The 15,031-nt window shown below is 48.6% G+C and overlaps 6 protein-coding genes across 6 annotated transcripts; 4 read left to right on the top strand and 2 right to left on the bottom strand.

Moving 5' to 3' along the window:
* Window positions 1-1,948: 1,948 nt before the first annotated feature.
* On the top strand, window positions 1,949-3,863 carry B0J16DRAFT_67690 (integral peroxisomal membrane peroxin-domain-containing protein). The gene is made up of 2 exons (XM_046134278.1): window positions 1,949-2,439; window positions 2,498-3,863. Exons 1-2 carry the CDS (start codon window positions 2,201-2,203, stop codon window positions 3,762-3,764), a joined length of 1,506 nt encoding a protein of 501 aa, XP_045986870.1. The 5' UTR covers window positions 1,949-2,200; the 3' UTR covers window positions 3,765-3,863.
* On the bottom strand, window positions 3,832-5,635 carry B0J16DRAFT_67742 (geranylgeranyl pyrophosphate synthetase). The gene has a single exon (XM_046134280.1). The coding sequence runs from the start codon at window positions 5,429-5,431 to the stop codon at window positions 4,181-4,183; it is 1,251 nt and encodes a 416-aa protein (XP_045986869.1). The 5' UTR covers window positions 5,432-5,635; the 3' UTR covers window positions 3,832-4,180.
* A 2,104-nt stretch (window positions 5,636-7,739) lies between these two features.
* B0J16DRAFT_67694 (major facilitator superfamily domain-containing protein) lies at window positions 7,740-9,865 on the top strand. Its single transcript, XM_046134279.1, has 3 exons — window positions 7,740-9,033; window positions 9,092-9,260; window positions 9,344-9,865. The coding sequence occupies exons 1-3, from the start codon at window positions 8,037-8,039 to the stop codon at window positions 9,786-9,788; spliced, it is 1,611 nt and encodes a 536-aa protein (XP_045986868.1). The 5' UTR covers window positions 7,740-8,036; the 3' UTR covers window positions 9,789-9,865.
* A 162-nt stretch (window positions 9,866-10,027) lies between these two features.
* B0J16DRAFT_411604 (HAD-like domain-containing protein) lies at window positions 10,028-11,267 on the top strand. Its single transcript, XM_046133256.1, has 2 exons — window positions 10,028-10,338; window positions 10,394-11,267. The coding sequence occupies exons 1-2, from the start codon at window positions 10,176-10,178 to the stop codon at window positions 10,957-10,959; spliced, it is 729 nt and encodes a 242-aa protein (XP_045986867.1). The 5' UTR covers window positions 10,028-10,175; the 3' UTR covers window positions 10,960-11,267.
* A 616-nt stretch (window positions 11,268-11,883) lies between these two features.
* Window positions 11,884-13,240, top strand: B0J16DRAFT_67658 (cell division protein Cdc14). Its single transcript, XM_046134277.1, has 2 exons — window positions 11,884-12,574; window positions 12,626-13,240. Exons 1-2 carry the CDS (start codon window positions 12,149-12,151, stop codon window positions 13,088-13,090), a joined length of 891 nt encoding a protein of 296 aa, XP_045986866.1. The 5' UTR covers window positions 11,884-12,148; the 3' UTR covers window positions 13,091-13,240.
* B0J16DRAFT_67654 (uncharacterized protein) lies at window positions 13,241-15,026 on the bottom strand. Its single transcript, XM_046134276.1, has 2 exons — window positions 14,486-15,026; window positions 13,241-14,436 (listed from the first exon to the last, which is right to left on the bottom strand). The coding sequence occupies exons 1-2, from the start codon at window positions 14,652-14,654 to the stop codon at window positions 13,391-13,393; spliced, it is 1,215 nt and encodes a 404-aa protein (XP_045986865.1). The 5' UTR covers window positions 14,655-15,026; the 3' UTR covers window positions 13,241-13,390.
* Window positions 15,027-15,031: the final 5 nt, after the last annotated feature.

Here is a 15,031-nt window from a genome sequence, read left to right as displayed (position 1 = left end):
TTTACCTTGGGGAGCCACCGTTAGCGGGCATCGTTCAATTTAGTGTGAGAACCAAGACGCCTAAGAGGCTGAAATGGCAAAAGGGACCTTGTGAAGGCAGATGTATCACGGTTAGCAGGCACTTGGACAGTTGAGCGGTGGACCTCAACACGGGAAAAAAGGATGGCATGATTGGGTGCTCAAGCTGGGAGATTGGTCCCTGAATTAGCTACTACTACTGTCCATACCTCCAGTAGAGAATGGATGTCTTTTACCGCCATTTTAGTCGATGCGAGGTACATGCGGACTATTCCTGCCGGCATCAAGAGGGTATCCTCTATATGCAAGCTAAACCGCGGTACCTTAACAGCAATCCCCTTACCTTATTAGCCTCCCTCGAACCGGCGATGCAGATATGAAGGAACGTCAATCATCATTATTTATCCGTTTAGAGAGATGAGACATTCTTTCTTTCAACCACAATGGAATGTCAACCCGGGCCCGCATTAAGGCCGCAATTACCTCCCCGTCAATGTCGTGGTCTATCGTCATCGCCCAGACTATACTTATACTGGAGGTTCCATTATCCATACTGCAGTACCCTGGCTGTCTCTAGAGCAGCGGTTCCATCGGTGATTCTAGGTAGAAGATTTGCACTGCACTGTGGATACTAGAGCAGCATCGTGATACTACCAACCACGCGCACAATATGCCAAGTGGTATATACGCGTGAACCGGTTGACGCATCAACGAAGCACTGGCGCCAACATCCGTCAAACTAGAACGGTTCTGTATTGGGATATTTGATATTAGAGCTATCAAACTTGAGATAAGGTCGGGCATCTGGGTAAGGTACCTACAGTACATGGTTAGGGTCTCGAAACGACAATGTGACGCTGTTTCGCAACCAGGTTGCCAAGTTTTAAGACTCCCCTTTTGATAAATTGGCGAATGTCGTCTTCATCAAGCCTCCCGCTCAGACCAGCCACTTGAAGTGAGCACAAGGATTGAGTCGTGTCTCGGATTTTGAAGGACCTTAAGGGCCCATGGTCCATGCCCCGGTATGGACCTTTCTCGGGCATCTCCTACCGATAGGGCCATACGGATTCGTCGCTCGTTTCTGGACAACACATACTGTAACTATTTTAATCAGACTTAACCCAATAAACCCGGTGTATTGAGGGTTATCAGTACCTGACCTTATGCATCGTTGTCCTGCCAAACACCAAGGATCTGATCGTGCATCTCGAGTCGCGTTTGTTGTTTTCTACCGGCAGCAGAACCCTGACCGCCCCGCAGCCGGACGCGGCTGATTGACTGATGCTGGACGAAAGATAGACATCTCGGATGTGATATATGAGGTGCCGTCGTCACAGGACATGGACAATCACTGAATGGAGACAATAGTTCGTGAAGCGCATTGCCTATCAACTGAAGACTTGTTATTGTTGGGCATGCACGGAGAAACTCAAAAAGTCGTGCACGTACATTGAATTCAATTAACGTATCCGTACTAATCAGGCACTGCACCCTTGATCTTCAATCTGTCACAATGCCTGGATACACTAATAAGCATGAACCCGAAATAACGAGGGTCATTCTGTCTGCCGGGTTGGTGTGGGGTAAATAACCTGAACAGATAAACATCCATGGGCATGGGAATGGATAAAAATCTCTGTTAATTTCTGCCGGGAATGTCAGTATCACAGAACCTCGTCCTTAATTATTTGGGGGTTTAGCTTTAATAATTCGTGTTACATTAAAGGTTCCCCTAAACTCTCGTGGTTGAATGACCATTGACGTGATGAGAATCTTGCACTTTCTTGTTTCTCAACGAGAACAGACAAGTTCAAAGCGCCGCGGGCCGCTCAACGGTACTGTTGAACTTTGCGGATACCACATCAAACGATATCATGGAGGGTAACTACCTAGCAAATAAGGATTCACTTCCAATTATATGGCATCCTCTACCGGGACTAGCTTCTGTGTACCCTTTCTTTTAGTAGGCACTCAGGACTCTTTGTCACGGGGTCTCAGCCAAAGCTGTACCTTCAATCGTCGGCCAAAGGTGATGTCACTCAGTGTCACATGCACTCTGGCGATCGTGCCGTGACACCTCCACGCGGGACGTAGATCTAGAATTCCCAGTCACCAACAACCCTTTGAAACCTCCACCATCCGATGTTGCACGCCCGCGCTATGTCTTGAGCCCTCTTTCCTAATGGACGATTTCACCGCAGAGATGTTGGCCTCCGGGCGACCCTTTGAACATCCCGAGGATCCTCGTAGGCGCCGTGGCCATGATGACGATGACAGCAAGACACCGGTTCCTGATACCGACTCAAACTCCCCTCCGAATCTACCACCACGATCAGAGTCGCCTCCTCAGAAGACAGGTCTACGTGGAGGCCTTGCGGCTATTCGTCAAAAAGCGAACATACATGATCGTTTGGTAGAAAAGTATGCTGGGCATTCTGGCTTACCACAGCATCAGGCTCTTCGACTAATGATATGATAGACTTTTACAACAAGTTATTCCTACCGATGGCGATGACCAGAACGACGTCCACTTTGTGGGCGATGAGCAACCCGCTGCTCAAACCGAAAGACCAAACTTCAATATTACTACCATGTCGTACAACTTCCGCCGCTTCAATGCCCGAATAGGTGTTGTCTTCAAATTCCAGGCTCAGGTCGAGCGCATCTTGTCTTGGAAACAGGCGTCGCATACTCTCTCGCTCCTCGCTGTTTATAGCTTCGTCTGCTTAGATCCGTATCTTCTCTTCGTGCTACCCATTGCCATCCTTCTGTTAGGCGTGTTCATCCCCGCCTTCATGGCACGGCACCCAGCGCCGCCAAAAGGTACACTATCAAGTGAACAAAGTGTTGGATATTCTCCTCAAGGACCACCTTTGGCACCTGCGCCGACGGTAAAGCCAGTCAAGGAGCTTAGTAAGGATTTCTTTAGGAATATGCGCGACCTACAGAATTGCATGGACGACTTTAGTCGGGGACATGATCAGGTCGTTGCTCTACTCGTGCCGGTGACAAATTTCAGTGATGAGGCGCTAAGCTCTGCGCTCTTCTTGTTTCTCACAGTCGGCGGTATATTCATGACCGTGGCAGCGCAACTTCTCCCGTGGCGGATTATCTTTCTCGTGAGTGGTTGGGCTGTCGTTGGCATGGGCCATCCACACGTTGCGCGCCTCCTCGCTGTCGCCCACCGCGAGCGCCTACAACCGCAGGAGGCCAAGGCACGATCATGGCTGGATAACTGGATCAATTCAGACGTCATTCTCGACACAAGTCCTGAGACGCGCGAGGTCGAAATCTTTGAACTACAGCGCAAAACCTCTGGGAGTGGTGAATGGGAGCCCTGGTTGTTCTGCCCCTCCCCCTATGATCCTCTTTCCCAGCCTCGCATTGCTGGTGAACGACCTCGTGGTGCGCGCTTTTTCGAGGACGTTATGCCACCTGAGGCCTGGGAATGGAGTGAGAAGAAATGGGCACTGGATCTCTGGAGCCGTGAGTGGGTTGAGGAGCGCATCATCACAGGCGTCGAAGTTGAGACAGAAGGCGAGCGATGGGTGTATGACATATGGGACGAGCGAGATGAGCGTACGGGTGTTGTAGACCTTCCTATCAATGACAAGGGAAAACAGAAAGCGACGCCTAGGCCAAGCTGGGAGGAGAATGAAGATGGCAGTGGCAGGAGAGGGGACTGGAGACGAAGACGATGGGTCAGACTGGTGAAACGTAAAGCAGCTCCTGTGCAGCCTAATTAGACATCCATCATCTTTTCGCAATTCTTAACAATTGGCCGTTCATATAAGGTGTCGGTGAGGGGTGGGTGGGTAATGGTAAGTATGCATCATTGAGGCTGAAAAAAAAAAAGCTTAAAGCTTCACATCGGTCGAAAAGCAACCACTGGTTTAAGATATTAATCAATTGGTGTGATTTCAATTGGCTGGGCTACAAAAGTATGTATAACCAAATCCAACGCTGTTTGCAAAGTCATCTCTCCAGAACCCAAGTGGTATCATGCTCAACAGTCTCTGCTGTATTGCAAAATTGGGGTGTTGTCAGATATCTCTGACTCCTGTCAGATCATTCTATACGCGCTCCGTTCATAACACATCATATCGGTACCCATAATAACAAAAGAAAAGAAGAAGAGAAACAGTGACCAAGTTTCATAGGCTCAGGGAATGGCCATCTTGTCGAGTATCTTCTGGATGCCCTTTGTGCTACCGCGGCCTTGGTCAAGGTCCTCGGCCATCTTGCGGGCTCGCTCAACGAGAACAGCGAGGACTTTGCGAGTGTACTCGAAACTGCCGGTGGACTCCATGTAGGAGACGGCGTAGCGCTTGACCTGGATGTCGTTGGTCTTTTGCTTGAGAATGTTGATGAGCTGAAGATTTGTGGGGTTGGAGCGGATGCTGTGGATAACTGGGAACGAGAACTTGCCCTCAGTCAAATCTTCGCACATTCCCTTATTATGGCTGTATTCTTTGGACGACAGGTTCATGTAGTCGTCGCGAATTTGGAAGATGAGGCCAATCAAGTTGACGAGGGGTACGCAATCGGTAGGACCGTCGGCTTCCGCTGCCATAAGCTTGATACCAAGACGGAATAGACCACCCGTCTTGTTGCCGACCATTTCGAGGTAATCCTCTTCGGTAGGGCAGGTCAGGGTGTCTCGCCAAAAGAGATCCATTCCCTGTCCCCGGTGGAGGTTTACGAGCTCATCGGAAAATATGGTGATTAGCTCTGGGTTGTTGAGCTTGTGCAGCTCTTGCAGAGCGACAAAGTATACGTAGTTGGCCGAGTTGATAGTCTGAGCGACACCAAAGATGTTGTGTGCGACGGGAAAGCCACGGCGCAGCTCGGACGAATCTTGTACATCGTCGATAAGGAGCGACGACTCGTGTAGCATGCCGACGACGCGGGTAATGACCTCGAGGCTTGGTGCGGGCACATCGAGCCAAGCATTGAAGGCGCCGATCAGCTGGGCGCGGAAGTCCTTGCCGGGATGGCTAATGACATAGTCGTAAGGACCACGAACAACGCTCTCCTTGTCGTTATTCCAGGAGCGCTTAGCCGTGAACTCGAGATCCTCGTGAGCGTAGCGCTCGGGGTCGGGAGGAGGGTTGGGAGCAGCCATGACGCCGTAACCAGGGTTTGCGACTTGTGTCTTTGCTGCTGCCTGTTTCTGGCTTAACCAGTCGCCTTCGGGGACGGGGCGCAAGACGGGTTTGGTTGGGGTCGCGCTGAGAGAGGTCGGGACACCGTTGCTTGAGGTGCGAGGAGGAATAGCGTTTGGAGAAACAGGTGAGTTGGAGACGACGGGCATCTTATGCATTGCCTTGGGCGACAGCGATAGCATGTGCAAAGCCGACGGGGGCAAGGTCTCAGGGTTGAGGGAGAGAATGGGGTCGGCCGTGGGGATCATACGTATTGCGTTTTGAGTATTTTGGGGGTATAAATAGAATGCGATTTGACGAGGAGAGACTAAGTTCGGAGTCGGAGGAGGGGTTCCGTACGGGACGAATGATAGTCACGATGACGATGGTTGAAGGTATCTAGAGCTGTTTTGTCTGGATGTTTGACTGCGTCCGAGCTGAGCTGAACTGAACTAGTACTGCAGTGTATGGATGGAGGGTGCGAATGTGATGCTAAAGACAGACGTTCAAGAAAGAGAAGAAATGCATCGAGAGTCGGGAAAAACCACTCAGTAATAAACAAATTTCGTGTACGCGCTTCCGTGTCTCGTTTTGTCTCGTCTTGGCGCACAATAGCGAATGATTGTCGGGTAGTTCGGAGGGATCTATAAAGTGGTCGACGTCATTGAGTATCCAGATGATAATGTCTAAGCCTACCGAAAGCGACGATAGAGTGATCATAGAGTTTAGCCCTGCGGTCGCAATGTGGATAAAAAGCCTAGAAATATCACGCACGCGCCCAATTGCACATGCGCTGAATAGCAGGGTTCAAAGTCCTGCAGCTCTCCAAATTGAGAGTCGAGAGTCCTTGACTTGGAGAATGAGGTTTACCCAGGCAAGCTCTAGGATTTGTCTTCCATGTGATCCAATAGAGGGGTGCAAGGCAAGGTACGTATTTGTCCTGCGCAGGCAGCAAACAGATTTCAGATGGATATCAGGGTACCTGTACCTGTCTGTACCTGTCACATGGAAGCTTGTTGATTTCCAAGGCTCCCGTGTTTTAGGGCACTTTTTTTACGCAGCCTAATGCAGAGCGGAAGGGAGCTTGGGCACAGGAGCTGGAGCTTGAGGAGCTTTGCTTCCCTTCTCTTTGTTGTCGAAAAGGGAACGAATTTATGGAGGGGTTCCAGATTAGGGTGCTCTAGCGGAGACTTGGCTGAGCTGCCAGGGGCGAAAAGCCCAGATCGAGGTTGGATTGTGGGGGACTATTAGGACGATCATTCCATTCAACTGAAGCTGAAGACATGTTGACGTGATTTCGCATCAATTCATACGTACATTGATTTGAAGCTCGTGATGATCCGAGAAGATCATCTGGCTGGTCGAGGAGGATAGAAACAGCGGTCTGAAGAGTAAATCAGTCTCTCTTGATACCCGCTGCTATACTGTAATATGCAAGCAATGAGATGACTGCTGCGCTGTAGTCATGCAATTCAGATAACTCACAGACAAAAGATTTAAGATAAGATCTTATGTGAGACATGCAGCAATGTTAACAAAGGATAGTTGCCGTGTTATTGATGGTATTGCAGCAAAATACAGAAAATTAAACAAAGACAGTTGCATTCTTTAGGATTTCAGCTCTCCCTTTATACATTTACATCTTACATCTGTCAAATGAAAGTACTCAATTTGTTGGGGCAAAACGAAACCATACCTCAGCTGATGATAAGATCAGAGCTTGCGACGACTACCACACGACATGTTGAGTACTAGGTAGGTAGTCAGCCAGCTGAGAAACAAGGCGAAGACGAACACGTAGAAATTGTGTCTCCATTTTTACATAGGCCATGTTTACATGTGAGATCTCGCCATTGATGGATCCGGATTCTGGGGATAACTCTAGATTTCACGTGCGAATCTGAGTTAAATCCAGGGACAACAAGCTGATCAATGGGGCCATGTCATCCATGTTGGGTTGAGGATGGATCCTGGTATTCTTGGTTATGTTGAAGATGTGGACCTACCCGGGACCTTCCAATTTTTAAACTTGAGCAGTCAGATGGAAGAGATAGAAGAGACAGTAGCTTGATCATTGTTTGCATTTGTTTATTGCTTCTCTCTAATGAGTCATACCGTATTTTATTTTCCCTGTCGCATCCCTTCCTTGTCAGCTCAATCAACACATTGGTGAACCCATCACTTAACTCCGTCATGCACCATTCGGATGACTCGGTGAACCTGTATTCATGCTACTCCTCGAAGAAAGAAAAGAATAAAACCCTCACGGTCATTTAACCACGCCATGTACCGACTTTACGGAGTTAAGAAGCGCATTTTTGAAGCAAACGGCGATAGCATTACCAATATCGATATACCCTCACGTTAACAACGTCAGATCCTTCCCAATCGAGCCCCATGGAGTTTCCAGCGGCCGTTGCCAATGTCTTCTCCTACTTTGCTGATTCGCTTCTTCAGTGCCGGCCGAAACATTTGTAATGGACGGCAACAAGATCCGAACCGCGAACCGCGAAACTGCTTTCTAGCCTTCCAAAGTGAGTGCTAGTCAACCACCGTCCCTTGGGCTTCAGCCTATAGTATAATAAGGACGCCCAAGATATGACGACAATGGTGGAGCGAAAGTGGTGATGCAAGATGATGATCAGGGAAACGTCCCTGAATCTGATTTGTAACTTATTTCCGAGCCCATGAGTATCGAGACACTAACGTTAGAAGAGCGGGAAAGTGTCATTGACTTTGGACAATTATCACCTACATAGTGGTGTAGATGGCTAGAGCCTTATTCTTAAAATGGGATATAAATAAAGTCTTGGCTGTCTCATAGTCTTGGCCATTCATGACATTCGACTCAAGTCAAAAACCAAACCCGCAAGGATGGCGCCTATACATCGACTCTTCTCGTCGGCCAACAATAAACCCTACAGAACCACCGAGCTCGAAGATGAAAACCCTCCGTACCTGAACGAGGATGGGTATGTTGACTTTTCGCCCGGGGATATCCGCAACCCACACAACTGGAGCACCCCGAGACGGTGGGCAGTTACCTTTTCTGCTGTGCTGCTCGTCCTCAATGCTACTTTTGCTTCAAGCTCTCCGAGTGGTTGCTTTCCATCCATGGCAAGACACTTTGGTGTGTCTGAGTTAGTAGCTGGTCTAACCATCACTCTATTCCTCCTTGGATATTGCGCTGGACCACTCATCTTTGCACCACTTAGTGAAGTATACGGACGACGATGGATCTTCTACATCACCTTTACTCTGTACCTCATCTTCAACTTCCTATGTGCCTGGGCGCCCAACTTTGGTGCACTCCTTGTCGGCCGTTTCCTTACTGGAACCTTTGTCTCTGCGCCCCTTAGCAATGCACCAGGTGTCTTAGCCGACCTATGGTCCCCTCTTGAGCGTGGCAACGCTATGGCTGGTTTCTCTGCCATGGTCTGGGTTGGACCGGCTCTGGGTCCTGTCATTGCAGGTTTCCTTGAGCTCAAGAAAGACTGGCGATGGAGTTTCTATGTGCTGCTCTGGCTTGGTGGTGCGACCGCCATCGTCATGCTGACCATCCCTGAAACACATGCCCCGACACTTCTCAAGAAGAAGGCTCGAAGAATTAGAAAGGCAAAAATTCCTGGATACGAGAATGTCAAGTCCCAGACCGAGGACACTGATCAGTCATTGTCAACCATATACAAAATTGCGCTTACTCGACCATTCATCATTCTATTTGATACCATCTCCTTTCTATGCGCCGTCTACATGTCGGTCGTTTACACATTACTTTACATGCTGTTCAGCATTTACCCTATCGTGTTCCAAGAGAAACGAGGTTGGAACAGTGGTGTAGGAGAGCTTCCCTTGATTGGAACTGTCATAGGTTAGTTGATCATGAACGTCTGACGAACGAATATTTACAGATGCTAACACTGAGACAGGCGCTTTCATCGGAGGTGGCGTTGTCTTGATTGATACACGTATTAGAAAGAAGAAGATCGAACAAGGCGGTAAAGAGATGGAACCAGAAGACAGGTTGCCACTGGCCATGATTGGAGGTGTTGGATTTGCTGTAACCATGTTCTGGTTTGCATGGACGGCCGAGTATAAGCAAGTATCCCACTATATGCTTATGGATGGCTCTCTACGCCCCCATGATACTTCTTTAAGATGGAAGCTAACATGATTTGCAGCTCCATCCACTGGATCGTGCCGACAATTGCAGGAACTCTCCTCGCCACATCTCTGATGCTCATCTTTGTCGCCTATCTAACATACCTCGTCGATGTCTATCTCATGTACGCAGCGTCAGCCATTGCAGCCAACACCATCGCACGATCAGCCTGCGGTGCTGCAGCTCCTCTGTTCACCAACCAGATGTTTGACGCTCTTGGTGTCGGCGGCGGCGGTAGTCTTATTGGTGGTGTCGCGACTATCTTGGCTGTCATCCCGTTCTTGTTCTACAAGTACGGCAAGCAGATTCGAGTCAGAAGCAAGTTTGCACCTACCAAGGATAAGAAGGCAATGAAGGAGAAGGATGAGGAGCAAGGTAGTGGTAATGGTAACGGTAATGGCAACAGACAGAACAGTGTCTTGTCAGATGACACTGGCTCAGATACTACGGTAGCTGCGAGATAGAACAGCTTCTTTGGCTAAAAGGGGTTTGCTGTATTTATAAATTTAGATATCAGAACATTTTAATTCATTTCCTGGTTAACCTGGTACGCTTCGTTCGCGGTGAGTTACCAATGCAACTGTAATCGAATTAGAATGCCCCGATGAGGCGACACGGTATCAAATATATTTAGTGAGGTTGCAAAAGATCCATAGAGCTATGCTTGATAAAGTCGTAATTCGGATGTCAGAAGTTGGAGTATCTCCAACACCCATCACCAATCAAATCTATGACGCAGCTTAGGTATACATTATCGCCATTTCCATCCACTTGAACCTCTTTCATTCATGACCGAGCTCATCTCTCTCATCTTCTCGTAATAACTACACGAACCTCAAACAATCAGCACAATGACACGAACAGTCGTGGCATTCGACCTCTACGGTACTATCCTCTCCACTGCATCAATTGCAGGGGAGTTGGAAAGCCTTTACGGGAAAGACAAAGCCCAGTCCATCGCATCTCTGGCTAGGAGATATCAGCTTGAGTATACATGGCGTGCGAACAGCATGGGTGAGTTGGGACATCTTCCGAGACATCCGTTGGACGGGGCTGACAGCGTTCAAAGGCACGTATCGCTCATTCAGTGATCTCACACGATGGTCGTTTCGACAAGCTACAAAAGAAATTGGCGTCGAGCTCACTTCTGAGCAAGAGGAACGTGTTATGAATGCCTATAATGGCCTCGATACGTTCCCAGATGTTGATGATGCCCTAAAGAGGCTGGCGGAAAGTCCCTCCATTGACCCATACATCTTCTCCAACGGCACATTCAATATGCTGGCCTCATCACTCAAAACATCACCTTCACTTTCAAAAGCGAGCAATGTATTTCCTCAGGAGAAGCTCGTGAGCATTGATTCAATCCAGGTGTTTAAGCCCGACCCTCGCACCTACAAATTCATGGCCAAGACAGCAGGCTTAGAGTCGGAGCTTAATAAACTCTGGCTCGTGAGCTCGAACCCATTCGATGTTGCTGGTGCGATGGCTACTGGACTCAAGAGCGCATGGATTGATCGTGAAGGAAAGGGATGGAGTGATGGTCTTGCAGGTTCATTGGATGTGAAGCCAACAGTCATCGCTTCTACTGTGGATGAAGCCGTGCAGACGATTTTGCGCCAGTCTGGTGAGTAGAGCGATGATGTAATGCGTAATTAGAATGCCAAGTTACGTTATCTGGGGCTCCAAGCTATAATACGTCATGTATCCATTCGGTATAAATGTCACTGTTTTGAAAGATTAATTGCCTATGCTCAGACGTTGAAGCACGAGCCTTGAAGGGGGTTGATGTGGGACTCGGCCAAGTGAAGTTATACTTGAGTCTAATGCTTGATATCAGCTTAGAGATCAGAATGGGCATACTCGAAGATCGGATCAAGCAAGATTGAAAAGCCAAGATTTTAAGCCAAGCTCTAAAAATAACTAATTGTATAACCCCGACCATTTGATATTACATTCTTTCGCCAATCGGTTATCCACAGACGATGACATTATGCCGTTTAATGAGTATCGGCCGAGTATCCACATTCGGCCGAAATGTTGATGTGAAGAGTGATTGAATAGGTTTTTAGCAGAGCAAGATCCATCTTGTACTCTGTGTATAGCCATTGAATAATTATTGTCCTGTATCGGCAATTAGAACGGTAGGTAGTTACCTGATGTCTTCAGCTCCAGTTGCTATGTAAACATTCATCATACCAACCTCAAGTAAACAAGAATTCTGCCATGGCACAAACCCAACTCTTATTTGAGTTGAGACCCTTAGTCACATACCTATTCCCTATTCCATACCTCATCTCCTTTAGAATCAACTTTTCACATCCTCTCTACCAGGACATTCCCTTCAGCCTCTTCCCAACGGTCTGGATGACAGGACGACAACGCGGTCCTAGCGCAGTTCTAGGCCGCAGACCCCTCTAAACGGCCCCTGTAACCCCGGACCACCTTCGGCTTGTGACCCTTTAAACCTTGGAATTTCGGTCGCCGTTGCCGTGCCGATAATCCACCCGCCTCAGTTGTTTGGTTTATCACTAGGCTTATCCACCTTAACGGTCGATCCTCTCTCTGCCTCTTGCGCTCAGAGCTCGAGCTCCGTCACCGTCATTTTCGATCATCAGTTATTTTTTCCATTCTTTTGCTCGTCGTCCGGTCGGGATCGTACGTTGAACACTCTTTTCCTTTCGAACAAAATAAAATACGAGTACCCAAGCTTTAGTCTTTAGGTGTCTCTTTCTTTTTTATTTTAACCTTATCTTTTTCGGCTTGATAGCTGTCCACTATTCGTCTTTCCCACTTACACAATAACAACAACAACACACACACAATGGAGTCACTACTATCGCTTGCCTTCGACAACCTTTCGTCCTACGATGGTCCCAAAGTTCGAAAAGGCCTTCGCCAGGTCGAAGGTCTTCTCGCCCAGATTTGCCTCTCAAACGCAAACTCCAGCTCTCGAAGCTCGCATCGAAGCCGTGATTCAGACGATGATGGAAGCGATACATCCACACCGCCCCAGAAGGACCTCTCCCAGCTTTCACGAGATCCGGCTTTTCGAGAATTCTTCAAGTTGCAGGAGGGTTTCGAATGGAACGTCGCCATGCGCATGATCAGTACACTCGATCGACTTATGGCCAAGGGCGGTGATGGTGGAAATGATCTCTTGATATTGAGCTCTCTCGATCTTATCCAGGGATTGCTATTGCTCCATCCTCCAAGCAAAACTCTATTCGCACGAGAACAAAACATGAACGTATGTGGCCCAATAATGCGTCCCACGAAAATATAAACTGACAATGTATAGCTTCTGCTCGACCTACTTGAGCCCTACAACTGCCCCGCCATTCAATCTGCGACTCTTCTCACACTAGTCACCGCTCTTATCGACACTCCCCTCAACACCCGCACCTTCGAGAGTCTCGACGGCCTCCTCACAGTCACATCGCTCTTCAAGTCACGATCCACAGCTCGTGAGGTGAAGCTGAAGCTCGTCGAGTTTCTTTACTTTTACCTCATGCCTGAGATACCGTCGATTCCTCGAGCCGATCAGCGCGATAGCGTTCCCGCTATACACCAGCGCAGCCCTAGCAAGCTAGCCGGTGCTTTTAACGCCGATTCCCGTCGCAAGCGCTCTGGCTCTGATCCCGAAGGAGACGTTTATCTTACTACCGAGGAGAAGCAAGAGCTGCTCAGCCAACATCTGAGCAGTGTGGAGGAACTTGTCAAGGACCTACGAAGCTGCGCACCTTTTGGAGGTGTTGTCTGCTAAAGATGGAATGAAAAATATTGTCATGGACAATGTGTGTTTTTGTGTTTCTTCGCATTTCATTCGACGATGGGACGGCGTTGCTGGGACTGATAGGCGGCGCCCTTGACGTTTCCCCCCTTTTACTTGGCGTGGAGTTCTGAGCATCATCAATCAACCTTGATACACATAATTGTTTATTTCTTTCTCTAGTCGCATATGCAATCTCAAGAATTGGATGGCTCTCTTCGTATGAACGAACTGGTTGGGCGTTTCTAAATAACCAAAAAAAGAATAGAACGGAATGAACCTCTCCTTGTAATATCAATCCTTCCGTGTACCTTTATCTCCCATTATACTTTGCGGTGGCGTCGGAACAATGGACAGCGGACGATCAGGGGTTATTGCTGAATCGTTACCGTACAACTCGAACCGGCCGTGTATTGTGTCGGAAAGGGGTGTCTGATACAGACTTGGACTGGACATCGGTGATAGCATATCGCTACCATCTCTTGTCGTTGAATCGATCTCGACTGGCGCCGCAATATCACCTGGACTTTGTGCGTGCATGGGCACTGCAGCGTCCCTGCCAGGTGAAGTAACTCGTGAACTGGCTGGTTCTGTGTATGGTCCTGTTGCAGGATCTGGTCCAAAGTAGTCTTGGGTTAAACCTGTCCGAGCATGACTACCTGATATGTCTGTCATGCCATCACGAGGAGGGGCGTTGCCGTCTCCATCGCCGGAAGCTGACGGTCCTATAGTACTTCGTTGGCGCTTTCGCTTTCGCAGGCACATCCAAGTAAGACCGCCAATGATGATACTTGCTCCCACGACGACACCGACACCAATGCCCGCCTTTGCACCGTCTGATAGCTCGTTATCGCTATCGTCGCCATCAATGATCGTTGCGTCGCTTTCTGTCGGTGTGGCTTGAGCACAGTATCCCTCACCGCTGACTTGTGTACACACTTGATCATTGTCACAACATCCCTCTCCGATCGTGCAACTATGTTGGGAGGTTGTGCAGCCAGAGGGTATAGGCGACAGCAGATCTGTTCTCGAAGCAGGCCTTGTTGAAGCGCAAACACTGCCAGCACGGCACTCAGAGTTGTAACCACAGCAGTTCCCACCGAGACTGCTAGGACAAAGATAAAGACTCGTTCTTGGACATTTGCGATCGCAACAGCCTTTTTGCTCGGTGGTAGTTCCACTCGCTGTGGCGGTGCGAGTGCAGTAGTAAGCGGTCGAGTTGCACGGCGAGTCAGAGGAGCAATTCGAGCCTATTGGACAACACTTCGGATCACCACTTCGGTTGACGTAGCAGTAAGATTCGTTATCGCAACAGTCATCAGGGAAGCCGATCTCGAGGCCTGGACCATGTGAGTTTAGTGACCCTGGATAGAAGAGTGTGGGACTTACAGTTGTGATGGTCTGAACCACAGTCTCCAGCACGCTTAGCTAAAGGAAACGAGCGATCTATGAAGAACCGTGGCATAAGATCGCCTGGTGCAGCTTGAAGAGCTTCATATTGTCGTATGTGTGCGACGGCGAGAGGAACAAAGACGAGATAGGTGGTGAGGAACTTCATGGTGGGTGTGGTATGAGCGGCGCAGCACAGCGCATGAGAGAATGTATTCAATGGAGGTTTGCTGGGCTCATTGTCGCATCTTGTCGTCTATTCTTCAGTCGGTCACTGGCTATTACGACTGACTTTACGAGAGAAAAAGAAAGGCTGACTGTGTAGAAAGAGCGCAAGTTGAGATGAACAAAGAAAAAGAATGAGATGAGGAGCCAAGACTCAAAAGAGGTCTATGCATGTAAGACTGTGAACCAACGCCGACGAGGCGCAAGACCCTGCAGGCGAGGTCCATTGTCAGCTGCCTTACCCATCATATTGAAGTAATATCATTGGCTGTCAAGTAGTTGCCAGCGTTCATTATCCATTAAGGATTCATTTCCGATTTC

Source organism: Fusarium flagelliforme (genome assembly GCF_020744385.1).
Source record: "Fusarium flagelliforme strain FIESC 12 MPI-CAGE-AA-0113 chromosome Unknown B0J16scaffold_2, whole genome shotgun sequence".
Taxonomy (NCBI): Eukaryota; Fungi; Ascomycota; class Sordariomycetes; order Hypocreales; family Nectriaceae; genus Fusarium; species Fusarium flagelliforme.
Note: the sequence above shows the minus strand (reverse complement) of the source record. Positions and strands in the feature narration are given on the sequence as shown.